Raw genomic sequence first — 24579 nt, forward strand, 5'->3', positions numbered from 1 at the left:
TGCTACATTTTATACAAATTAATCTGTAGAAGGTGGACATATACACACACATTGTTTTTGAAGTTAATTACTGACTTTGATACCTTTTCAAATATTTTACTTCCTATGCATCTACTGGTTGGTTTTTTTTTTTTTGAGTGGATTAATGCAATGATTCATTTTTAAATTAATACGCTGTTTTGCAATTACTATCAAAGAGAGTCAGTTTTGTGTTTTTTTAAATTAAAAGACACTTTTTTTTTAACCTTAAAATTTTCTAAGATTTTTATGTTCTTTGTAAATGTCCTATCCTTGGATATACGATCTTGAGACATAAGAAAAAGAACTGACTTTCATGCAGGCAAAAGGAGAAATCATTTGAATCAGATGCTGCTGCCTTCTGTATTCCCTACACAATATATTATAAACAAGCATGTTCATTTATAGCATTGTTTGGAATAGCAAAGACTCTAAACAGCCTAAATGTTCATCAATAGGGGACTAGTTAAAGTATGTTACATGCATTTAATGGAGTGCTGCACAGAGATTAAAGGAATATATATATGTGTATCATGGAGAGCTCTCCAAGGCATGTTGTTAAATGAAGAGGGCAATTTGGACAGTGTCTCGTGTGTGTGCGCACATGCACACACATGCATGCATGTGTGCTTGCTTTTATTTGTGTATAGGATTTTTGGGAAGGATATGCATAAATCTATTAACAGTGGTAGCCCTGTTGAGGGGGAATCAGTGTGAGTACAGAGAGACTCTTCGTTATTTATATCAGTGGTACTATTTGAATTTTCACCATGTGCATTAATTTTTTTTTTGATTAAAATAAAAGCGAAATAAATCTATTTGTGCTAATATGAAGCAACCTCCAAGATAAATAGTTAGGGGGTAAAGCAGGGTACAGAACAGGACAATTGCTACCATTCGTTTAAAAAAGAGACATACTACCCTCACAGACACTTGTTATGTTTAGATAGAAAATTCATAGAATACCCAAGAAACATCACAATGGTTGCTTCTGGAGAGAAGAACCAAGAGAAGGGAGGGAAGATAAGCTTTCATTACATGACTTCTTGTAATGTTTGAAATTTTTGCTCTGGGCATACTTAACTTTTTTTATTTAATAAAGCTTACTATAGGTAACAATACTGTATTGTGTTTTTGAAAGTTGCTAAGAGAGTAGATCTTAAAAGTTCTCATTATAAAAAAAAAAGTTGTATCTATGTGAGGTGATAGGTATTGACTAAACTTACAGTCTTGGGGGGGTCTTTTCTGTTAATATAATTGCAATTAACTGTTATACAACTAAAACTAATACAATCTTATATGTCAATAAAACCGGGGAGAAAAAGAAGCGTACCAAAAAAACTTGACTTTTTCAATAGAATTATGATTTGGTAGTTTATATCCATTCATGCTTTTTTCCTTCTTATTTATTTTTACATATGAATTTATAGGCGAGATCCTGATAATAATATAAAATAGCAGCATTCTCTGTTGTTTCTTGTTTGGGAACCAGAGTATATAGATGTGTTAACTTGCCACTTATAAGTGAATTTTAAAATAAATAATAAAATAGGATCATATAATACCCATGGCAATTGATAAAGAATACCTTTTTTCCTATCTTAGTCTTTCTTTTTTCCATGTGTGTAGTTAAAAGTTCATAGAACTTCTGACTCTTGTCATTATGTAGATGGCAAAGAAAATAAAGTAATTGATAAATTAATGACTGCTTTAAGTTTATTCGATTAAACTGGAAACTTTTGTTGAGGAAAAAGACTTATATAAACTATTTCTTTTAGATAGAATTATCTCTGGACCAATACAGAAAATCAGGTAAAGAGTACACTTCCTGAACATAGAATTTTGGCATAAGAATTAATTAATTCACCTCAGGAATTGTGCCTCTAATGAATTTTCATGTTTTAGACACAAAGTATTGAGAGAAATGTCTGGTTAATTTGAATACAAGATTTTGGGAGTTTCTTTGTGAATAAGCCCTTGGACTTGAAACCCAGTGAACTTGTTTGATATTTGCAGACTAAATAGGTGATGGTTAAGCCCAGTTCTAATATAAAGCATTTCACTGTGCTTCCCATCAACACATATTTCTCTTGGAAACTTGTTTAATAGTTATTGTTTACCAGGCTGTGTTCTACTAAAACAGGAAGGGAACTGTTAAGGTATGTACAAAGGGATTTATATGATGTGTAAAAAAAGGTTCCAGTCACTGCTAACTCTTATGAGGCAAAGAGTGGAAGAACCAGTCTTTGAACCTATCTGTCCCTGTTAGCTGACTTGTACTTAACACACACTTGCCAGCTTAGAAAGTTCTTGATCATAGTTTATCTCTAAAAGGTATTTTCCTAAACTTACAAAGTGATACCACTTACTTTTCTTAAGATTAGCGTAGGGCTTCCTAGGTGGTGCAGTGGTTGGGAGTCCGCCTGCCAATGCAGGGGACACAGGTTCGATCCCTGCTCCAGGAAGATCCCGTGTGCCAACAAAACAAAAAAAAGATTAGTGCCGTTTCCTTGTTAGTGATACCTCAATAAAGAAGGAAAAATAAATTTTAAATATAAGGAGATACTTTTCCATGTGAAACTTCTGTTCCAAAAGGGACCAGACATTATTGATGGTGAGAGGTTTTGGCTGTTGATGTTGTTATTACACACATGTTATTTTCATACATGAACAGAATTTCCTATTGAGGGTGGGCACAGAAAGGCCAAATCTTGTCACCCTTTGCCATTCCAGCTTTAGTGGTGTTGGAGGTCTATATTACTCACAAAGAAAACTCACTTTTTCTTCAGTATGTTAAAAAGCTGTTTCACATTTTCAGGCCTGCTTATCTTACCCATAATCCATTCTGTATTGTATGTTGTTTTATTTTTCCTTCTTGGTCTTCTGTAAAACTTTTCTTATATCTACCCGTAGCCTGTAGATCATGTAGTCCCATTCTTCTTTAGCAGAAGATATTGGAATCCAGCTGGCCTTATAGTTTCTCTCAAGAAGTAATGTAAACTGATTGGGGTGTGATACATCCTAGAATGCATCAGGAGAGGAAGTGGGTGCTAAGGTCTACTACAATTTGTTATTTGGGAAAAAGGAAAAGGGGGGAAGAGAGAGCAAGATCAAGCAATAGTAATTAAATTGCTACATTCATGGCTAATTACATATTTTTGAAGCATTTTCCTACTGTGAGACTTAAGCATGATGGTGCCAGAAAGGAAATGCATTCTATAACTAGGCCAGGTCAAACCTATATTTGGGTGTGGAACGTGTTGGCTCACTTTCTATGAAGCAGCATCAAAAATACCCAGGATCCAATAAAATCACACAGAAGTTGCTGGAAAAAAATTAAGCAACTAAACACAAATTGTTGTGTTAAATTTGTAACCATGAGATTCATGCTAAAAAGTGATATTTTTAAAAAATCATTGCAAAAATACTACTACAATACATTTGAACCTATGAATTGGACCAGCTCCTTCTTGACCAAATTACTGACCACATTTGACTTTGTCTATTAGTTCCATGCCTAATGTGACTGCTAGTATTCCTGCTACTTATAATAATTTATACTTTTGATTATAGATTTACCTTACCAAAGTGAAAAAAAGTACTAATTAATAGCACATGCCATAAATTCAAATCATTGGCTGTCATTCAGTATGCTTTGCCTTTGAGTAATGATTGTAATTTATAAAGCATGCAGATTTCTAGACTGTACAGCTCAGTGGATTAGAACAAGGTAGGGTCAAAGCCTGGCGTTGCCACTTATGAGGCACTTGTATGACTTTGGATAAATTGTTTAATCTGTGTCGCAATTTCTTTATCTGCAACTTTGGGTTAATAATATATCACAGGATTATTTTGAGGATTGAATGAAATAGTACATAAAGGGTCGTCACCCAAAAACTGTAACCAGTAAGAGTTCAGAAAACTATTATATTTTTTATTATTACTATAGTTGCTTTCTCGTGTAAGTCAAAACATGTTGAAAATTCAGTTGAATAGCTTCATAGTAAAACTTAAACACTGAGAATACACTGGAAAACAGGATGATGAACCAATAATTCCTGCTTATGATTACCTGGTTGCCATATAATAAATGCATTCATTTTACAGTGTATTTATCTACATACTACCAAATAGCTAGGTTTATATGTTTTGAATTCTGTCAAAATCTCATTACTATTGAAAATATTCTAACTCAGCAGGTTCCATTTTAGTAGCAGTTGAACAATAACAGTGGTGGATGGAATGTGTTAGCGTAAAGCCAGAATGATTGCTGACAGGCTGTAATTTGCTTTATGAAGTGTGCGTTGTCACATATACAATTATCTGGTTTATATTTGTTGCTGTCAGCCCTCCAGTTTGTTAATGTCCGGGAGTTATGCCTTTATGTGAAACCTAAGAAGGGTTAAAAATCTCAGCATTTTCTCGGGGAGGGGAGGGGAGGGGAAGGAGCAGAAGGTTCAAATGGGTGGCTACCTTTTTTTTCTTTTTTGAAGAACGAGGATGATGCTACACACTGCAGCCCACCCTACTGGTCAAAATGAAAAACTGCATCATAAATGTTCTTGGTTTGTTTTGTTTTTTTTTCTTTTAAAGGAGGGAGGAAAAAGGAACTTTTCCATTGGGTGTTTTCCTGTCTAACTCACCACTGACAGATGTAGTTCATTTTGGAAATATTATTAAACTATACTACCCTTTTGGTTGTTGGATTCACAAGTGTAGTAGTGATTGTGCACTACGCATCCAGTTTGATTCCACTTCTTATCATTCAGACTGTGCTCTCTATGCAAATGAGATCCCTAAAGGTTCTTAAGAAGTCTGTTATTCTTTGCATGGTTATACAATTAGTAAACACTATCCTAAGCTAAAAAACTTAGTCATAGGTTCAGTTTATTTCTTGTACATTCAAGATCTAGTTGGAGCAACTTTTTAAAAGAATGATAAATGGAAACTTTCTTTACCTGGCCCATCATTTGTTCTGTAGACTTAATGACATTCAGTACTATTATACTCACTGCCAGGACCTTGGGGGAAGAAAGAATACTTATACATTGAGTTATGGCTAGATGTAAGAGACAAAAAAAAAAAAAAGAAAGAAAGAAAGATGGGCAGGAAGTCACACTGTATAGAACAGAGAAGAATTTGAGACCTTCACTACACATGGATTAATCACAAGAACTAACCACGCAAATCCAAATGGATATTTAGAAATCAGTGAAGCCTCTAAGATGTTCTGTGGGAAACACCATACATTTTCTAATGCATGAGTATGTGCAAAAAGTATCTAATTTATAATGGAAGTGTTGACAGAGCTTTAACTTTGGTGTTACAGATGTGCTCCATAATATGTTTACATGTGAATAACAGTTCACATACATGGGCACATATGTACTCAATATATTTCCTAGGTTGGTGTTATATTCAATAACTTAGGAGAATGGTTATAATAAGGAGTAATAAGCTGCAGTTTTACTAATCTTACATTAGTTCAGCTTTGGGAACTGCATTACTAGGAAATTGGTCCATGAAAATCTGGCAATATTAATGCTATCAAGCATGAAAACCAACTGTATTTGGATCAGGGACCCTTATTTATAGCATTTTATTTAGGATTTGTTAGTTTAAAGAAGCAGCTGTGTGTCTCATGGGATCTTAAATATTAAATAGAGTCAGAAGTCGTGTGTTCCCTAAGGGCAACAATAAAAACAAAAAACTGCAGGCAATTTTACATTAATTTCAATTTCCTTATATTATCAAAGATATTTGGTAAAGTAATAGCAAAGCCTAGAAAATTTTCGACGATGCCATGTAAACAGTTGGTTGCAGATGTGAATGAAGTCTTTATAATCTAGCCCATAATTAATTAGAAGAAAAGTAAAAGTTGATGACTTCATTCTAACATGAAAAGAACACATTTAGCCTTCACATATTGAGTAAACAAACACATTTATATGTTTTATCTATTTGTTATTCTTATGTTATTTTTTATGCTTAAATTGCTTCCTGTCTTTTTTCACTTTTTTCTCATTTCTTGGGAAAATCATCATTATGGCCTGTTTTTGTCCCTAAGTAGTACCTGCAAGTTCAGAATCAGATGGGTTTGCTGTGAGTCAAAATAGTTAGCAGGGGAACATCATCATGGTTCATTTTCCCCCCTGTTTTATTTAGAATTGAATTAGGAAATGAAAGTTTTTAGCAGTTTAATTCACATCTCCATAAAGTTTATGAAGCAGCAACAGCTGGTTGAATCCATGGCAGAAAAAGCCAACTTCTAGTGGCCAAGCTATTGTTTCAGAATTAAGGGAGAAAACTCATTAGCTGTTAATGAAAACACAGGGAATAAAAACAAATAGCACAGAAACCCTAGCAAATAATTACCTTACACCTGACACAAAGCTGCTTTATCTTTCTGCTCCAACCCTCAGAAATTCCCCACTTATCACTCTGTGGAGCATGAATGAAATTGAGTTTGACTCTAAGGAAAGAATAGTAGAGAAATCATCCTCCTTATAGGCCCCTCAGCACAATACTCAGTGGAGAACCTGCCACTGAATATACTAGGGGTGTATCTAGTGCCCAATTCTTATGACACTTAGGATAGAGGAGCAAATTACCAGCTAATAGCAGGTGAACCCTTGATATAGTTCCCCCAGATCTTGTTTAGAAATACAAAAGGAAGGGACTGGAGGTAGTGGATGTGATTAATGGAGATATTGTGTGTTAGAATATATATCTGGATAGAAATATATTGATTTTGAGCGAGTTGCAATGGGAAAGTGTGTCTCTAGTGGCAAAGGGCCTTGCTTGTGAGAAAGCCACTCAAAGCAGATGGAGTTCTAAGCCCTAATTGTAGAGCTGCTGAGTGGAAATGTCTGTCACTATAGTTTGTGATCATTTATGTCTGATCTCACTGGACTACAGTTGTGGCCACTTGGAACTGCGATTGTAAGAGCTGTAGATGAATTCAGAGATCACTTGCGATTATGTTTTAAGGAAAAATTATGTTTTAAACTTCAACAAATCCAAAATGACCACAGTAATTGCTGGTTATTCTATAAAATTTTTCACCCATGCATCTTGAGTAGTTGTAATCATTTTAATTATAAGGGAGTGTCTATTTATATAGTGTCACAGCCTTTTTTTTTCCGTGTGTGCCCAAGGGAGTTGGACCACTTGATATGACACTAAAAATACTTATAGCAACATTTCCATCATCAGAAACTAATTACACTGGATGTAAAACATATTTTTAAATATTTCCCCCATTGCAACCATTTTTTAGTACTGACCTAAGCTCTGTTTTTGCTGCATTGAGTTGTATACCTTTGTTGTTGTGTACTTTACGGAGTCATGATCTTGTAAGAGGTAGCTGTTAAAAGCCTATCTTGGGTAATTATGTTTAAATATGATGGGAATCACATGGGAGTGACTTTTCCATCTGATGTTAGTAAATTAGATGCCAAATCCAGGCAGGTATTTTGGATAAGACTTTAAAAATGAAAGCTCTAAACGTAGCTGGATTGGATCCTGGGACAGAAAAAGGACATTAGTGGAAAAACTGGTAAAGTCCGAGTAAGGTCTGCAGTTTAGTTAATAGCAATGTTCCAGTGCTAATTTCTTGGTTTTGACAAGTATACACTAGTTACGTAAGAAGGTGACATTGGGGAAACTGGTTGAACAGTATATAGGAACTCTTTGTATTGTCTTTGCAATACCTATAATATATCTAAAACTATTCCAAAGTTCTAAAGTTCATTAAAAAAACAACAAAACAAACAAAGCCCCTACTGATTTGCTTTTTAAAAAACAAGCCTGGACTGCTAGAATATGTAAGACTGGATTTGTCAAATTTCTGAAGCAAGCAGAAAACTTTGAGTCTAGAGTGATAATTGATAAATAATGCTCAGTGTATCCTACAAATGTTAAATTTTGCTTGGCAACCCAAACTACTACTTTTTTAAGTGGATTTTGCTTTGGCTCAAAAATTTTACATTCTTTTAACCTCACAGCTCACTTTCAGGTTACCTGCCAGGCAGTCCATTTAGATTGTCTTGATAACAGAATTTCAGTAGATTTGCAGTGATGTAAAATTTGCGTATTTTAACCCTCAGTTCGGTATCTGAGAATTTTTCTGCTCATGATAGAAACTTCACAGTGGCACTTTAGCAGAACTATACGCTTTGTAGCTTGATCAAGTAAGCTAGTAAAGGAGAGCATTTCTTCTGGCTCCAGCCAGTGACTGTTGTGTGAGGTTTTTTTGTTTGTTTTAATTTTACTTTTATTCTCCACAATAAACTCCGTGGTTTATTTTTAAAGTCCTATACCTGCAGGTGTTCAATTCAGTTATGGACATCTACCTACCATTGAGCCTCTGTAGAAGAGTCTAGATATGATCATCTAATTTATGGAAAGAGAAGGCTACAGCGATTCGCTTTTAATCATTTTATATCCTCCCTATCCTTCTAGTTTTAATTGTAGGAAATAAACCTTTAAAGTGAGGCAATACAGATTCTATGTAGGTTGTTTGGTTTCACTGCTCCCTAGTTGAAATCCAGGGCCAAAACTCTACAGTGTTTACTGCGATTAGCACTGGCGATTTCCTTTGGAAATTAGTGTATTTGAGATAATATTAAATTCAGTTGAAAATCCCCTTTTCATGTTTGTGAAATGAACTGAGCAGCTGTTGGTGTCCTTTTATCAGCAGACTGTACCTCTGTTTGGGGGATGTTAAGGAAAACCATTTGCAGTGCAGAGCCTTTTCTTCTGGTTTCTGAATGAGCTAACATCTTCCGTTTAAACCTTTTAAAGTATCATAATAGCATGGGCCACTTCTACAAAATATAATCCAGTGTACGTTGAAAACACCCAAAAGAGATTAGCATTGTTTTAATTGCATAATTCAGTATTGTATATACATTACCTTTCATCAAAGCCATTTTACAGAACAAATATTACCTTCTTAGGGCTTTTAGAATTCCTAAGAGGTTGGTTGCATAGGCTGTAAACTAGAATTATAAAGAGAATTTCCTTAAGATTGCAAAACAAGTAGTGATTGAAATTGGAATAGTCCAGATTCTCTCTAATTTTACTTCTCTTATTTTTCAGAGAAGGAAAGAATATTGACCTTGCTATATTACATTATGCATAGAAGTTTAATAACCCTTTATTCTATTTCATTTGGAAATAGAGACATTCAGGGAAAAGGTTATAATTAATGGGGTATTGATATAGCTATGTTTTCATTTTAAGTGTGATGGAGAAGTTTCTTTCTGGTGGCAAGAGGTCTCCTCACTTTAAGCTAACTAATAGTTTCTAAGTTCTGGTTAGATAGTTGAATGGAAAATTTCCCATCCAGGTAGGCTGGTTCTTGAACCTGTTTATATGTTTCTCTTATGTTAATAGATAGTGGCCATGGGTGAATACCAAAAGAAATCTACAAAGACCATTATAAAGATGTGGAAAGTATGACCTTTTTTTTTTCTTTTCTTTTTTGTCTTTCAGGGGGAGACCAAGCTGAAAGTTACCTTGGACAGGATAGCTCCGATGATAATCAGAGTGGCACTCATGGCCCTTCTCTCACATCAGACGCACTTTTTTTGTCAGATTATCAGGATGAGGGTGAGTGACATTTTTCTGGCTTTAGGATGACCATACTTTTATGCTTTTTGTCCTGGGGTCTTTGCCTTTGGTCATTTTCAATCCAGCAGCCTTCAGAAGGTTCTCTGCATTGGTAGTCACTGGTTTGCAAAGAACAGCTATTTGTTTGATTGTGGTCCTGATCCACCTAGGTAATTCAATAGTTCTGAAGTTAATGTGCTTAGGGAAACACTAATTCCATATTGGAGCAGGAAAACATCATTATTGATCTTTCTATAAGAACTGTAGCTGAAAAGCTAAGAGGGCATTTCAAGATTGCAGGCCCCAGTTTACCATTCTTTCAGATTTTTTAGCTTCACTGAGTTTCATGAGAATTAGAGCTTTCATTTAATGATCATTGGATTATTGAGTTATTGTGAATTATTTGAGACCCTTGAGCTTATCGTATTATAATAAGATATCATTTTTCCCTGTGCTTTCACATACCTCTGACCATATTGGTGCTGTTCAAAGGGAAGGGAAAGCCACAAGAACCATAATGTAAATCTTCCTAGAGCATCAATTTTATTTGAAGATATGGGAATGGGAAGAGGTCAATCATTGCACCCTTATAAACATTGTATTAGAAACACATTGGTATGTAATGTAGTGGAATGAAAAATATATATGAATTTTTAAGATACATGAATATAAAAATTTTGGCATGGTGGCTGCCAGTTTCTGGCCCAGACTCAGATATCCCAGGGGTGGGTGTTCACTGTGCCTCTTCTGGCATTTGGCCACTTGAACAGAAGGTTTGATCATCACTGATGCACATGGTTATCTTACCAAAGTCTCTCTTGTGCCTTTGCAGTATGGGTTGGGGGGAGGTAGAAATATTACTAAACTGAATATTAAATTGGAAGCTTAATATTCACTTAGGAATTGGGAGTAAAGTTGGTCAATTATTCCTTATTTTTCTTTATTAGTCTGTGATCTTTCCATTTATTTTTCTTCCAAATTTCCCTCTGACTTTGGCATTTTCCAAATGTTCCAAATGTTTCCAAATGTCCCTACATTCCCTTCTCTTTTTAATTTATCATTAATTCTTATTTCATTTAACCCTTTTGGTGATTCATATTTTCTCCTTTTCATTGAATTGATAACCATCAAATGAGAACTATGGATTCAGTCACACAGACACAGTTTATTTTGCTTGAGCTTTGTATACTAGCACAATTAGTAATACCCAGGTTTTAGAAATTATGCCTTGTAATGTGAGATCTGTATATTGGTTCTGGTATTACACTAAAACATTGTTTGGATTGAAAGCTTAATAATTACATTGGTAGCTGATTAATAATTAGAGAAAATTAACAGTGCAAAACATTTTTAAAAAAATCAACCTTTCATTTGTTTTTGATCAATCTAATGCTTGACAGAATTAGAACAATAGTACCTCATTAATCCATAGGTCACTGATTTGGTATTTCCAACTTTCCCAAACACAGCTGAGAACACAATAAGTAAGCCAGAAAGACCTCTAAATGGAAATAGATGTTTCTGACTCCCAGGTTAACATTTCTGTACCTTACTCTTGGGGAAGCCCCTGAGGCCCTCATTGGGGATTCCTCTTCTTACAAATGTCTAGCCATTACAGTGTTTTGATTTCTCAGCCCACACAGTAGGGTGAAGCAACTGGTTAGAAGAAAAAGTACTGTAAAGGCACCAGTTAACAAATAACGTTGAGGAAAGAAACAGGAAAACAATTAAAATTTTACATAGAAAACAAAATCTATAAATAAAACTTTTTTGGCCACACCTCACAGCTTGTGGGATCTTAGTTCCTTGACTAGGGATCGAACCCACGCCCTCAGCAGTGAAAGTTTGGAGTCTTAACCACTGGACCACCAGGGAATTCCCACAAAATTTGTATGAGAACCAAGAAAACATATTAGTCTGGGGCGATATTTTACTGGAGAAAGAAATGGCCCAAACTCTCCCCTAAGAGCCCAGTACCTTAATAAGCTAAAACTTTTTAGCTAGCCTTTTTTTGAGCACTTACTATATGCCTTGCGTTTGTGTTCTAAGCACTTTGCATTTATCATCATTTAATTCTAAGAACAGTCCTAAGAGGTAGATATTAGGATTTATCCTCAATTTACAGGTAAGGAAACTGAAACCTAGGGAAGTTAACTTATCTAAGACCAAATAGCTAGTAAATAGTATTACCAGGATTTACATCTACACAGTCTTGTTCTAGAACCTCTGCTCATAACCACCCTGCTATCCTTACCACTATCCTTATCTGAGTTATCAAAAAAGATGGATTCATATTCTAGATATTTTGGTTAAGACTATACAGATACACATAGTATGTTTAAAAGAGTTTCATTAAAAATAGTTGACACTAAAGAAAGTAATTAGTGTTGAAAGAGGTAAACCTATTACCTGGAAAATTCCAAAGTGGAAACTTTGTTCCATAATAGTTTTAATGAGACTTTTATTCTCATTTCTGTGCATAAACGTTAAAGGAATATCCAAAGTTACATTTTCAATGGTAAAGATAGGAAGAGACTTGTTTATGTGTTAAAAATGTGATTGTAGGATGATGAGACAATATTTAAATATGAGTTTCTGCAGAGCATTGAATCTAGAACAGTGCCTGAGTACCTGATGCATAATGGGCACAATAAATGTTTGTTTCCTTCCCCTGAAAGATAAAGATATATATGTTTCCTGTGAAATTAAAGAGAAGCTTATAAAGATGTCAAAATTTGATTGAACTTGGTGTACCCCCCCAAAAATAATAAATAAAATTAAAAAAAAAGTCAAAATTTTAAGTAAACTTTATATCCTATTTATCTAGATTGCACCATTGTAGAGAACAGTAACACTTGATATGCTATTTATTCATTATTTTAACAAATACTTATTTAGAGATTATAAGGTAATAGCAAGGCACTGTGCTAAGCTGTAAGTGAAATAGACAGTAAAAAGTCAAACACAGTCCTTGTCCTCATGGAGCTGACTGTCTCATTGGGAAAACATGCTATTAATAAGTTGACAAATGGACAGATGTAAAGTCAGTGTCTTCATTTGCTGGTGAGATAGTTAGGGTGGTCCTTTAGGAAGAAAAGATATTTTTTAAAATTTTCTTTGTGGTGACATTATTTTAGACTTTTGGAATTTTTATCTTTCTTAGAAAAATGAACAGTCACTTTTAAAATATTTCAGCTTTGTTGCCTTCCACCTCTAGCCAGAGCAGTGTCCTAAATGTACAACTATGCAAGGACACACAGTCTGACCCATTTGCCCATAACTTCAGTGGTGAGAAGCAATAACCATGGTGCGTGTCGTGTTTGGGTCATGCTTTTGTGAAAACTACAAAGAGATCTAAAAGAATATAGAAGCCTGGCCAGGTGCATAGCATAAAATGAAAACCAAGGTTACAGGCTAAACCATGCATAAAAATGAGAGCATGTTGCTATTCCTTCTCCTCTTCCTTTGTAAATGCTCTCAGTCTGAGAATGTCAGGCTAGAGACACCTACAAACAAGAGCATAACCCCATCATCAGGAGTGAAAACTTGCTAACAAGTAATAATATTTAGCTTTATAGACTTAGGGAGGCATAGTTTCTACCATATTGAAGGAAAATATTTAGTATGAAACATTCAATATAATAACTATACAAAAGCCAGCCAACCATGAAGCTCAAGATCTGATTGCTTTTATTATCCAAAATATACAATGGATTTTAATGTCTATAAATTTATTTCATTAGTATTATGAAGAACCCCCATGTACACACATTTTCTAAAGATGGGTTAGGGAAAGATTGTTCTATAAAAGGGTATAGTGACTCCTTCTGGAAGAAAAAGAAAAAACAAAATTATTTTATAAGGAAAGAAACCTAGAATCTGTAATAATGTTTTATGTATCATGTGTTATTACATTCTAATTAAAGAAAAGGTAATGAATGGTATTGGGCAGATATATCTGGGAAGAAGTGAGAAAGAATGTTTTTAAAACTTTTTTACGTCAAGATGTTAAAGGTTAGAAAACGTTCTTATTCTCCAGCAAAATGAAAAATAGAATTGGAAAAGTAAACACCTGTAACCATCATCGGAGAAGAGTAAAAATGAATAAGTGAAGAGCCTTTATTGACCAATTCATTATATAGTACTTGATTTAAAAGAAGTTGCAGACCTGTTAGTGTATCAGTAGTGGCCATTTTCAACTCCATGCCTTTTCTGAAAGATATATTAAAAAACATAGAATATTTTGAAAATACAGAGAATCAGTTTTTTATGGCTTTATTTTTAGCACTTTTTAAAAACATTCCTCTGCTTTCAACTTGGTTCTAAAATAGAAGTCAGTTTTGGGTTTAATATTATGGATAACAGACTAGCTTTTGTTAATCATTGTGTGTTTTACTTCTATAATAATAACAGAAATAAGAAATTATTGTAATATCATCTCTAAGGGAAGGAAGAATATATTTTAAACAAAACTTTTATTATTGTGAAATTAAAATGAAAGTTTATTGATTAGATTTTTGTGGCCGGAATTCATGCTTGTCTTAAATTTCTTTGTACCAAAATTAGAATCTTGGAATCTAGGAGCTGGAAGAGATGATGGCTCATCTAGTAACAGGAACAATTTACTGAGCACTTGTGCTATACTAAGTACTTTTCATGGGTTATCTCATTTAATTCTCAAACCAGCTCAGAGAGGAAGGAACCGTTATCCCCGTTTTACAGATAGAGAAATTAAATGAGTTGGCCAAGGACAACATACCTAATCTATGGGAGGTGGGGGGTTGGGATAGGATTCCAATAGTTCCCAAAGCTGCTGCTTTTTGAAGAGCTCTGATTAGCTGGGTGTTTGTCTTCTGAAACACCCTCTCTTATGGGCTTTATGTATCATTCTTTTATTGCTTTTATTTCACTGAATATAATATTTATTTAAAACTAAATGTATTCAAAGCTAAAAATTATCCTCTAAAAACTACTCTAACTGCATAGTACAAAATTTGATATATGCTGCTTTCATTATAATTCATAATTCCCATCTAAGTATTTTGTAATTTCTTTTATGATATCCTTTTTAACCTATGTTTTGTTTAGAAGTGGTTTTGTGTATTTTTTTCCTGGTTTTTGTTTTGACTTGTTTTGTTTTCGTTTCTAGGGATTTTTAATTTGAATCTGCTTTTTAATTTTTTTATTTTTATTTTTCTAATTTTATTACATAAGTCTCAGAACATAATCTATATTATCTATATACTTTAGACTTTATCGAGACTTTTGTTGCCTAGTAATAGTTTTTGCTTATGTGCTGTTAGTGTCCTGAAGTATTACTGAATACACTCTCACTATTTCTATACTTGTAAATAGTGTTCTTCAGATCTTTTGTATCCTAGCTTTTCTTTTATCTGCTGAAAGGCTTGTGTTAAAATCTTCAGTTATAGTTCTAGATGTATCCATTTTTCCGTTTTGTTTTACATTCTCAAGGTCATGTTTTAGATACTTATAAAGAGGTCTAATTATTTTGAAAGATTACCTCTTATTGAGCTGAAATCCTATCCCTAGAACTTCCGCTAATTAAGGTAGTTTTGCCATCTGAGTCTACTCGTAGCACACCTGATAGACTTTATATTCAATGAGGATAAAAAATGTTTGGTGACAAGCCCATTTGAGACCCCATTGCTGTGGTTGTATATAAAGCCTGATTTTACTGTATATATTGTTCACAAAATAAATAAACTGCACTTCTTACAATGTTTACTGAGGTATGTGAATTAATGGTGCAGTGATTAGTGGTAAGTGACCTCTCTAATCAGGTAAACCTCCGGCTGAACACTGCTGACAGCTTTGGAGGAAAATGTGTGTGTTTTATGGCTACTTTACTTGGAATGTTAGAAACCTATTGCAGGCTCAGTCATTGGTACCCTAGTAGGTTGAAAGAGTTAATGGCTCAAAAACAGCAAGCCATTTGCTTCCTTCTCCCTGGCGGGGTCAAGCCCATTACTTTCTTCATGTGTATTTTTCTTAAATTACACAAACGATATGAACATATTTAGAGTTGTTAGTTCCTTTTTATTCTATTATATGAAGATAGTGAAAGTGACTCAGATAGCCCCTCTCCATATATGATTATGTAAATAAACATACATACATTCAAATGAGCATTTATCTCATTTTCTTTTTATTCTTCAGACATTTGCTTTCGTCTTTGTTGCTTGCAGGTATATTTTTCTTTAATAAAGGCGCATGACTCCTGTCAACCCTAACAGAAGTTATGTCTGTGTGTGCACACTGTGGAAGAACACAAAACTGGTTTCCATGTCTGTATTTTGAGGGTCAAAGAACAAATTCCTACTGTAAAACACACACTTTCATGAGCATGGTAGTTTTCTGAGTAAGTTTCTGTTGGCTTCAGGTGAGTCCATCCGATCTCAGATCATTGGGAGAAATTAAGGACTCAGTGTTGAGTTAACTGTGATAAGGGTAAGTAAGCTGTCACTCAGGATTGCAGTGGCCTTCTTCATGAAGATAAATGTCTTATTAGATCTAAGACATCATGTCGTTTATATAGTCTGGTATAAATCACAGATGAAGATGACAAACTGGGTTTCAAAGTTGACAGTAATTTATATAACTTAAACAAATGATTACCAAGGATTATACATGTTTTGTGAAGAATAAAAAAACAATAACAATTATCTGTCTGTGAACTACCCATTTTTCATTCTTCAGCCAAGCATGTTGGGCTGTTGGTGCGTGTTTAAACTCTAACCTTCTGTCCAGTGCTCAGTAAAGCACTCTCACATGTGTTGATGGTTGGATATCTTACATAATGCTTCTTTCAATAGGAAAAACTCCTTACAAATTTAGCCCACGTTTTAACATTAGCACCATGGCATTTTAGAGATGGAGGAGACTTGGTAATCACCTAATCTAATCTCTGTTTTACCAAAGAGGAAACTACATTTTAAAAAAGGCTGAGTGCCTGGTCCTATGGTTAGCAAGACAGAAACCAAGACCTGGGCGTGGCCTCCCTTGACCCACACTATGTACCTTTCCTCACCTGCATGATCTCAGCATGCTTTTCAGTGCAGACCCAAATAGCTTTGCCTGACCGTGGTCCTTAAGCTATTTTTCACAAGTTTCAGCTAAGTTCTTCAGACATGTGTGTCTCTCTGGCCTATGTATGTTCTTATCTTCTTCCCAGAATTATCTATAAGCAGTATATTTTATAAAGAATTTCAAAGGGCTCCATAATGGTAACAATTATAATTGTGAATAGCACATAGTTAGTTACTGGATCGACTTGACACAGAACTAATTCATTATCTTTTTTGGCCTTCTTGTCCATGTTATAGATTTTAATATACTGCCAATGAAGAGTTAGTTATTGAATACCTATATTGGATGCCCTTATTCAGTCATGAGCTTAGAGGCCGTGTGGAGGATACAAAGAGAAATAAGATATGATTCCTTTCCTTAGTGAGTAAATAATCTAGTTGAACAGAGAGGACTAGACACCCCCACAATAAAATACATGATACATAATCAAGTGCTGATTTTCAGGGACAGGGTTTTCAGAAAAAAGCAATTGGTTGGGCTTGAAGTAGTTTGGAAGAAAGTCAAGATAAGATTTGGCCTGTGCTGCAGCTAAAGTGTTTTTAGAAATCTTTTCCAGATTGGGAATATAAGCAGAAGTCCATTCATTGAAAGGTCAATCATTTATTGAGCTTCCACTATAATTACTAGTGAAGTAGCAGTGGCCATTTTTTCTTTCTTTTTTTTTTTTGGTGGGATCTTCCTGGAGCAGGGATCGAACCCGTGTGCCCTGTGTTGGCAGGCAGATTCTCAACCACTGCACCACCTAGCAAGCCCCAACAGTGGCCATTTTTAAATGCAAATAGTTGATTTTTAAGTGAGTGATTTGGCTGATGAGATTAAGCTTTTTCATATTGCCTCAAGTATTCTTTGTTTCTCTTGAAATGCTAAACTAGTCAATGAGTGTAATGGTAATATGAAAGTCGTAGTATGTGATTCTTGAAGTTGTTAGTGTGGTCGTTACAGTGGTGGCAAAATGATATACATTGTTTTGGTTGCTAATGTAATAGATTTATCTGATTGATACATGAGTCAGAGGCAGACCGTCCTTCTTCAAGCTCCAAAGCCATTGACCATTTTTATCTCAAAATTTAATATTCACTTAAATGTGAAAAACTTTTGTTTAAGCATAAAACTTTCAGGCCAAGTATGTAAATACATATACTTAATTTATATAAGTATAAATTTATATTTATATACTTATATATACTTATATATATATGTACACCTATATACTTATGTATATATAGTCATTTCTTCATGCCTTGGTGATCTTTGTTTTTCTACTAGCCATAAATTCTGTTGCTTTATCATAGAACTCTGACTTTTCAGGTAAAAAGTAGTGCTGTTAATAATGCTGTGTAAAACAATGCTGAAACCTGTTAATCTAGAATATTATTGTCTACTAGGGGAAGATTGTTGAATTCACAAGCTATAATTACACTTACTCTCTACACTGCTTTTCTGACTTTGAGTAACAGTCTTTTTTATGTTAGGCCCTAAGCAGCTTTAACCCAGATACATTAGCCCAGTGGGAAAGAAGGATTATACAAAGTGGTTTCTCTAACTTGTAAAACTGGGATTTATAGGAGAGTTGTTTCTTCATGGAAAGTTTTCACTTATAGAAGCCTTTAGCCAATTATTTGCAGACCCATTTCTATGAGCTGCTGGGATATAGCTTATATGGTATGGTATTTTAATGGAATGCTCTAAGAAATAAGCATCATTGTTGTGGTCAGTTTTGTAATTATGTTATTTCAGAATAATATTCCAGGTTTTGTTTTAATAAAAAAAAAACCCATAGGGTTAACTGGGCTCATGAGCGCTCCTTTCTACAAATGACCATTATCATCATTGAAAGACATTTATGAATGCCCAAGAATGTAGTTGGGCCTAGAGATTGTCACGGCTTAGGAAAAAAATCACTTGAGTTATCTAATCTAGCCCTTCTAATGAATTCACATCATTCTTACTAATATCTCATTTAATTAATTATCAAATATAGCCATTATGCTCTGTATCCTTCCTTTGCAGGATATCTTTCCCGCCCAACTATTATTACTAATTTATTCTTCACGTCTAACCTAAACTTTTCCTTCCTTAGTTTCAGGCCATTGCTCTTTTCTATACCATCTTCTGAGACTGAATAATTCCCCTAATTCATTTATATTGTTACCTTTAGAAGGTATTTAAAGACTGTGAACATTCATCCCCAGAGTCTTCACTTTTGCAAACTACATAAATTTTAGTTCTCTTAATCCTTACTTTCACTCTGCCCCTGTCATACTCTCCAGTTCTTGGGTATTTTATCACATTCCTTGATATTTTCCATTCCAAGGGGATCACCTAACCAAGAGAGCTGCCTTTTGGGGAGGGAAGCACTAAAGCGTAAAATCTCATATAAACCACTTGAAGATGCCTGAGTGTTTATTTGATGTTGGTGTTGGTGATCATCTGGTGGGCACGCCAGTGTAGTGCTTGCTTTGGCATATGTTGGGATATATGTGTATTTTAATGCCTTAATGTATTATGGCCTGTTGTAATTGAATGTCTATAAAGTAGCAGTTAAAAGGGTTTTATAGACCTTAGAAGAGATTAGAATTCTCTAGCTCCCTCTTGTGGTAAAAAAAAAATACTACTTTTGAGCTTTTCTGGATTGTTTTGTTTTAGTTGACTTCCAAGGCTAAAGTATATAAGTTCTCAACATATGAGCATAGAGAATGAATCCAAGAATTTAAAAATTATATACTATTACCTGTAAAAATTATATATATACATATACACACGTGTGCATGTGTGTGTGTATCCAAGAACATACACGCACTCAGATCTGAGAAGATTCTGTTCTTTTATGAATGCCCTAAAACCTAAAAGATATTACTTTCTTACAACTATCACTTCAGTATATTCTTATCACACAAGTCAGGAGGAGGACAAATAAAACTGTAATCTTGAGGGGTTTATATTCCGAAATAGGTAAATGAAAGAGGCTTGAATATGAATTTTAAACCAAATTTGCAGATATTTTTTTCTTTGCCATTAAAAATGAATATTGTTAGCATTTCTAACAAATTTAAACAGATATCCTATATCTCCTATAACAAATTAATTTTACCAGCTTTAAATTTATTATTGTAGTGTTCCTATGAATTTCAGATATACATAAATGTCTAGTAAGTAGCAAACAGATGAAGGGAAGACCGAACTGGCATGCAAATGGGTGCATGTGTATTGCCTATGGGAAAAATTTCTACATGTAGCACAAAATTATGTCTGTTTCTTTAGGAGGCCACTAAAAGTAACACTTCTGTTCTGCCTTGGAGTAGCTGGTCTACAGACAAGGACCAATAAAGAGCTGCTATTGATACGCCTTCTGTGGCGATCCAGGAGGCGAAGAGATTAAAATCAGACACTGTCCCTCAGGAATTTTTTTTTTAAAGCTACTCAAAAAACTTGAGTAATGGTTAAGATAGATTGCCTTAATGCTCAAGTCACAGTCTAATGAAAAAAATGGGATCCTATATAGCAGTTCTGAGAACTCTGGAAATAAATTTGAGACCATGCTTTTTTAATATTAAATATTTTTTCTAAAAGAGAATATTTAATATCACACTAACTGAGGAAGTACGGGAGAAGAATGACATAGACGTAGCAGAACAAAATGAAAAGGGTTTGGTCACAGGTGAAGTAAGTGAGAATAGCGTAAAGATTTAAATATTAAATAGAAAACTAGTAGTTTTGACTGATTCTCTTTTTTTCTCCCCCACTTGAAGAGATGATAATTGTTATTTTTTTCAAAAAGGGAAATTAATTCACTTTATGTGCTTCTCCCTTAAGATGTGTGAATAAAATGTTAATCTTAGCTATTTATTAATTTTTAGTATTGACTTTCCTCTGAACACCTAAAGACAAAATTTAACAAACCTGTAGATGAAACCACTTAATAACAAAGCATTTATGGCTCTTCACAGGAATAGTCTATTTTTTACACTTGTTAAAGAACAGTAATTTGACATAACATTTTTGAGATTTGTCTGTAATCAAGTTAGGTGATCTTACACACCCCTATTGCCTGACCTGTGTCAGGTTTCTCAGGCAACTGCTGGGTCTGATTGTTTTCATGTTAAGGCTGTACTTTTCATGAGACAGACTAAATTGTGGATTTTCTTAAAAACTTTGGAACATTCTTATATGAGTAGAGATGCAGAAAATGACCCTTAGTTATGCCTGTGTATATTTCAGTTGGTTTGGCCATTAAAAAATTGTGACTGCTCTTGGATACACGTTCTTTGACTATTGATTTAAAATTAAACATATATAGTTTCACAAAGCTCTTTTAAGTGTAGCTTTCCTACTTTGAGATGTCTTTACTTAACTATTGGGAAAAGATTCATTTTAGAAAAATTGTTTATTAACTCAGATTTATTAATCAGTTTAAGATTTTGTATTCTTTCTTTTAGCATTAAAATTAAGGAAGTTAAAATGACCAATTTCTTGGATGGTTACAGTTAATAACATAATAATATAGAAACTGTTTGTAACTATTTGACTTTGTAGCTACAGGGAGGTGTCAGAGGGTTTCTTGGAGTGTCATGGTCGTTGTCAAAGTATAGGATAGAAGATATTTTCCTAGAAAACCACATCTGAGTTCTTGTTAAGTGTCTTATTATAAATAATTATTATTTTCCTTATATCATTAAAGCTGAAAGTAAGGCAGATTACTTATTTCTTCCTTGCTTTTTCACTGTGTGTGCAAATGCCTTCAGCTATAAAGCAGGAATTTTTCTGAATTTTCCTGAGTAACACCAGGGCAATTCAAGGAGCTCGTCATGTGAAATCTTTCGCATGTTTGTTTCTTCAAGAATAACAAATCTATTTAAATTTGATAGTGTTGTTTTTAAGTGTTTCTCCCTTAATTTGGAATTCATTAGCATTCCCTTTTCATTTAGGATGAGACATAAAAAGGAGCCAAAGAAACTTCTTACTGTTTTTTTCACTTGTTCAAATCCTGCTTTTCAAAAAAGCAACTTCTCACTGCTTTTATATTTGTTCCACAGATAAATTATCAAATTATAATATAATTTAACTCTGAATATATATTAACTTTTTACAAGGTATGTTTTGTGTAGTGTAAAGAGATGATATATATAGCTTGTCTTACCAGTGGAAAAACATTTTTCAGCTATATAAGGAGTCCCAGCTTCATCTAAATGAAAGAGAAAGGTACATGCATGAATAATGACTTTGCATTCGGGTGCAAAGAAACTTAGACCAAGTGTTGGAAACGTTGATATTAATTCCAGTTTAGTTAGGAAAGCTAGGTTACTCTACTAAATATACATAGCAAAAATAAATGTGGACTCACTTGCAAAGGTATATAAATTTATAAACTTTTAGGAGGTTTACATTTTATATCTGATGGTGGCCTTCCTTCAGCGTTTTTGTTGTTTCTTATACTTTTTTTGTTTGTTTTAAGAAGTTAGTTGAGGAGAAATTGCTGGAATTGCACAAGTAAATTCTAACAGTTGAGCGAGTAATTACAGCACCTTTTACAGTTCACTTATGGTTGTTACTAGTGTTGCTGTTACAGTGGTTACAGTAGGAATCGCCCTGCAGAGTGTTGCAGGGACCCTGGGCTGGCACTGCAAGAAGCCACACCTAGGTGAAAACTTTCACAACTTTAAGTTTACTTTTCCTATATGGAATAGGCAGAAACTGAGTTCTGAATTAGTTATAATGCTCTTTAAACTCTTACCAAGTTATCACTGACAACAATTCTAACATATTCTGTTTTTCAGTCCAAATGATATAAGATCATATTGAGTATGGTTTTCAATATATGGCAAAGGTATAGAATTAAGAAGATATTTCTGTAAAATTTTTTGCACATTTCGCTGAATGAATTACTGAAATTCCAATAAAGAATTTTTTTTAAACTCTAAAAAGCAGTATGGGTTTTATTTTTCCCTCAATTCTTTCAGCTCTCATAAATGTCCCCATGAAATCTATATCTCAGGGTTAAAAAAGAATGTATTCTATAATATTTACCCGATCAGGAAGATTTTTAAAATGTGGCCTCTCACTGAGAGATATTGACTGAGGGGGCTGGCAGGTTTACTGACCTGGCAAATACAGCAGGTTTGCAGTAAATCCATGTGGTAAAAAACCCCTGAGAAGTTTCTGATTAAGAAACTTTTACTATCCTGTTAGAATGAAATATGCTGGTCATTTTTTAAATGATAAAAGCAGATATTTTATGTTGTTGTCTGAGTCAGATTCTGAAATATATTTTAATGAGTTTGTTGTTCCTGGATTTCTAAGATGCTAACTTAAATTATCAGTCCATAGTCCAGCATATCCAGATAACACATAAAAAGAAATGATAAAAATAAACTCATTCAGCAAAACTAAAAATAAAATTGTACATCTAAAGCCAGAAAACCTGCATTCTGAGAAGAGTTAATATTGTTATTCTTTTGTAAATGTTATCCGTGATTTAAAGATGCAGTAATATTATGAACTCCTCTTTATGGTGAAATTAAAGAAAAATATTTTTAAATAACACATGGAATTTAAAATATTTGTAGTTTTTAAAGAGCAAACTAAAATTATGAGGTAGTTTTTTTTTAGTGCATTACAGGTTACATTTCTACTTAGAGTCAATGAGAGCAGAAATGAATTTAAAACATAATGTGACGAGACTCTAAGTGGTAAACAATTTTATTGGGAACATGAATTTAGAAATGATATTTTATATAGAAGTTCACAATTAAAGTTTATAATTTATTGAGAATTAAATTTTGAGGATGGTGCCTGCACCCTCCAAAAGCTACATCCTCAATGAATGTATTATCTCCCTCCTCAGATGTTTTATTAACAAGTTCTTCTTGAATTTTGCATAAAAGCTAGTGTTTAACCCAACTAGACTTTTTAAAGTCTTATATGATTAGTGTTTTAAAACTTTTTGATTTAATGAGGTAAGAGCAGAGGTTAAAAAGAGATCTACGTCTCAAATTGATTTCTGGTTGCTGCTGAAGAAGAGCTATGTGTCTATATACCCTCCCAAATTAAACTTAGTTTTTAAAAAAATCCTCAGCACCGCAGTAACAAAACCTGCTCCTTAATTCACTGAGACCCTCTGTCCTACCCCACAATTTCAAGGGAGGCAACTAAAACAATCAGCATCATTCTTCACCTAGATAATGCTTTCTCTGCAGCTAATAGTTCCTTGTTCATCAAGGAAACAAATGTGCACAGAGGTGTCATGCTCTTCACCCACCACTCTTTGTTCTAGGGCCCCTCAGACTGATTATATCAGCCCCAACAGTGACAAATATCCCCCAAACTTTAACACTATGTTAAATTGAGTTATGAGGTTTTACGGTTACACTCCCCTGGCTGAAGGTTGATTGTCTCTGAGAGATAAAGGAATTGTACTCAATGATAACAGAATCCTTGCCATGAGATAATCCTGGTTATTGAACTCATAGCTCTCTTTATTTGGTTACTTGGTCACTCTTCCCGACCCTGCACCAGGGAATGACTAATACTAAATTGGTGATTCACCACTCTCTACCTACTCCCCCAAGGGTATTTTAGAAAGACCCACAAGTGTTCTAGCAGATGAAGGGACAAGACATAGCAAGCAAATAGAATTCCCTGAAATCTGCTCTCACTTAGGGAGTACCAACTACTAGAAACAAGAGAGACTCAATTCTTGTTTGACCTTCTGCTGGCAGCATGAATTTGTAAGAGGATCTGAGGATACAAAATGTTTCCCTTCTCCTTCCCCCAGCCCTCCAATTTTTCATGCATGCATTTAACCTCTGTTTTTAAAAAGTTGTAGTTTTTTAAGTTTTGCTC

At 34.2% G+C, this 24579-nt stretch overlaps 1 protein-coding gene across 1 annotated transcript in view; it reads left to right on the plus strand.

The window, feature by feature from the left end:
• SKAP1 (src kinase associated phosphoprotein 1) overlaps positions 1-24579 on the plus strand; it is a 280311-nt gene that overhangs the window by 74285 nt on the left and 181447 nt on the right. The window contains exon 4 of the mRNA XM_057716290.1: positions 9517-9633. Within this exon, the coding sequence (XP_057572273.1) occupies positions 9517-9633 (117 nt within the window). The remainder of the gene's footprint in view (positions 1-9516; positions 9634-24579) is intronic.

This window comes from Hippopotamus amphibius, chromosome 17 (assembly GCF_030028045.1).
Source record: "Hippopotamus amphibius kiboko isolate mHipAmp2 chromosome 17, mHipAmp2.hap2, whole genome shotgun sequence".
In the NCBI taxonomy this organism is placed as follows: Eukaryota; Metazoa; Chordata; class Mammalia; order Artiodactyla; family Hippopotamidae; genus Hippopotamus; species Hippopotamus amphibius.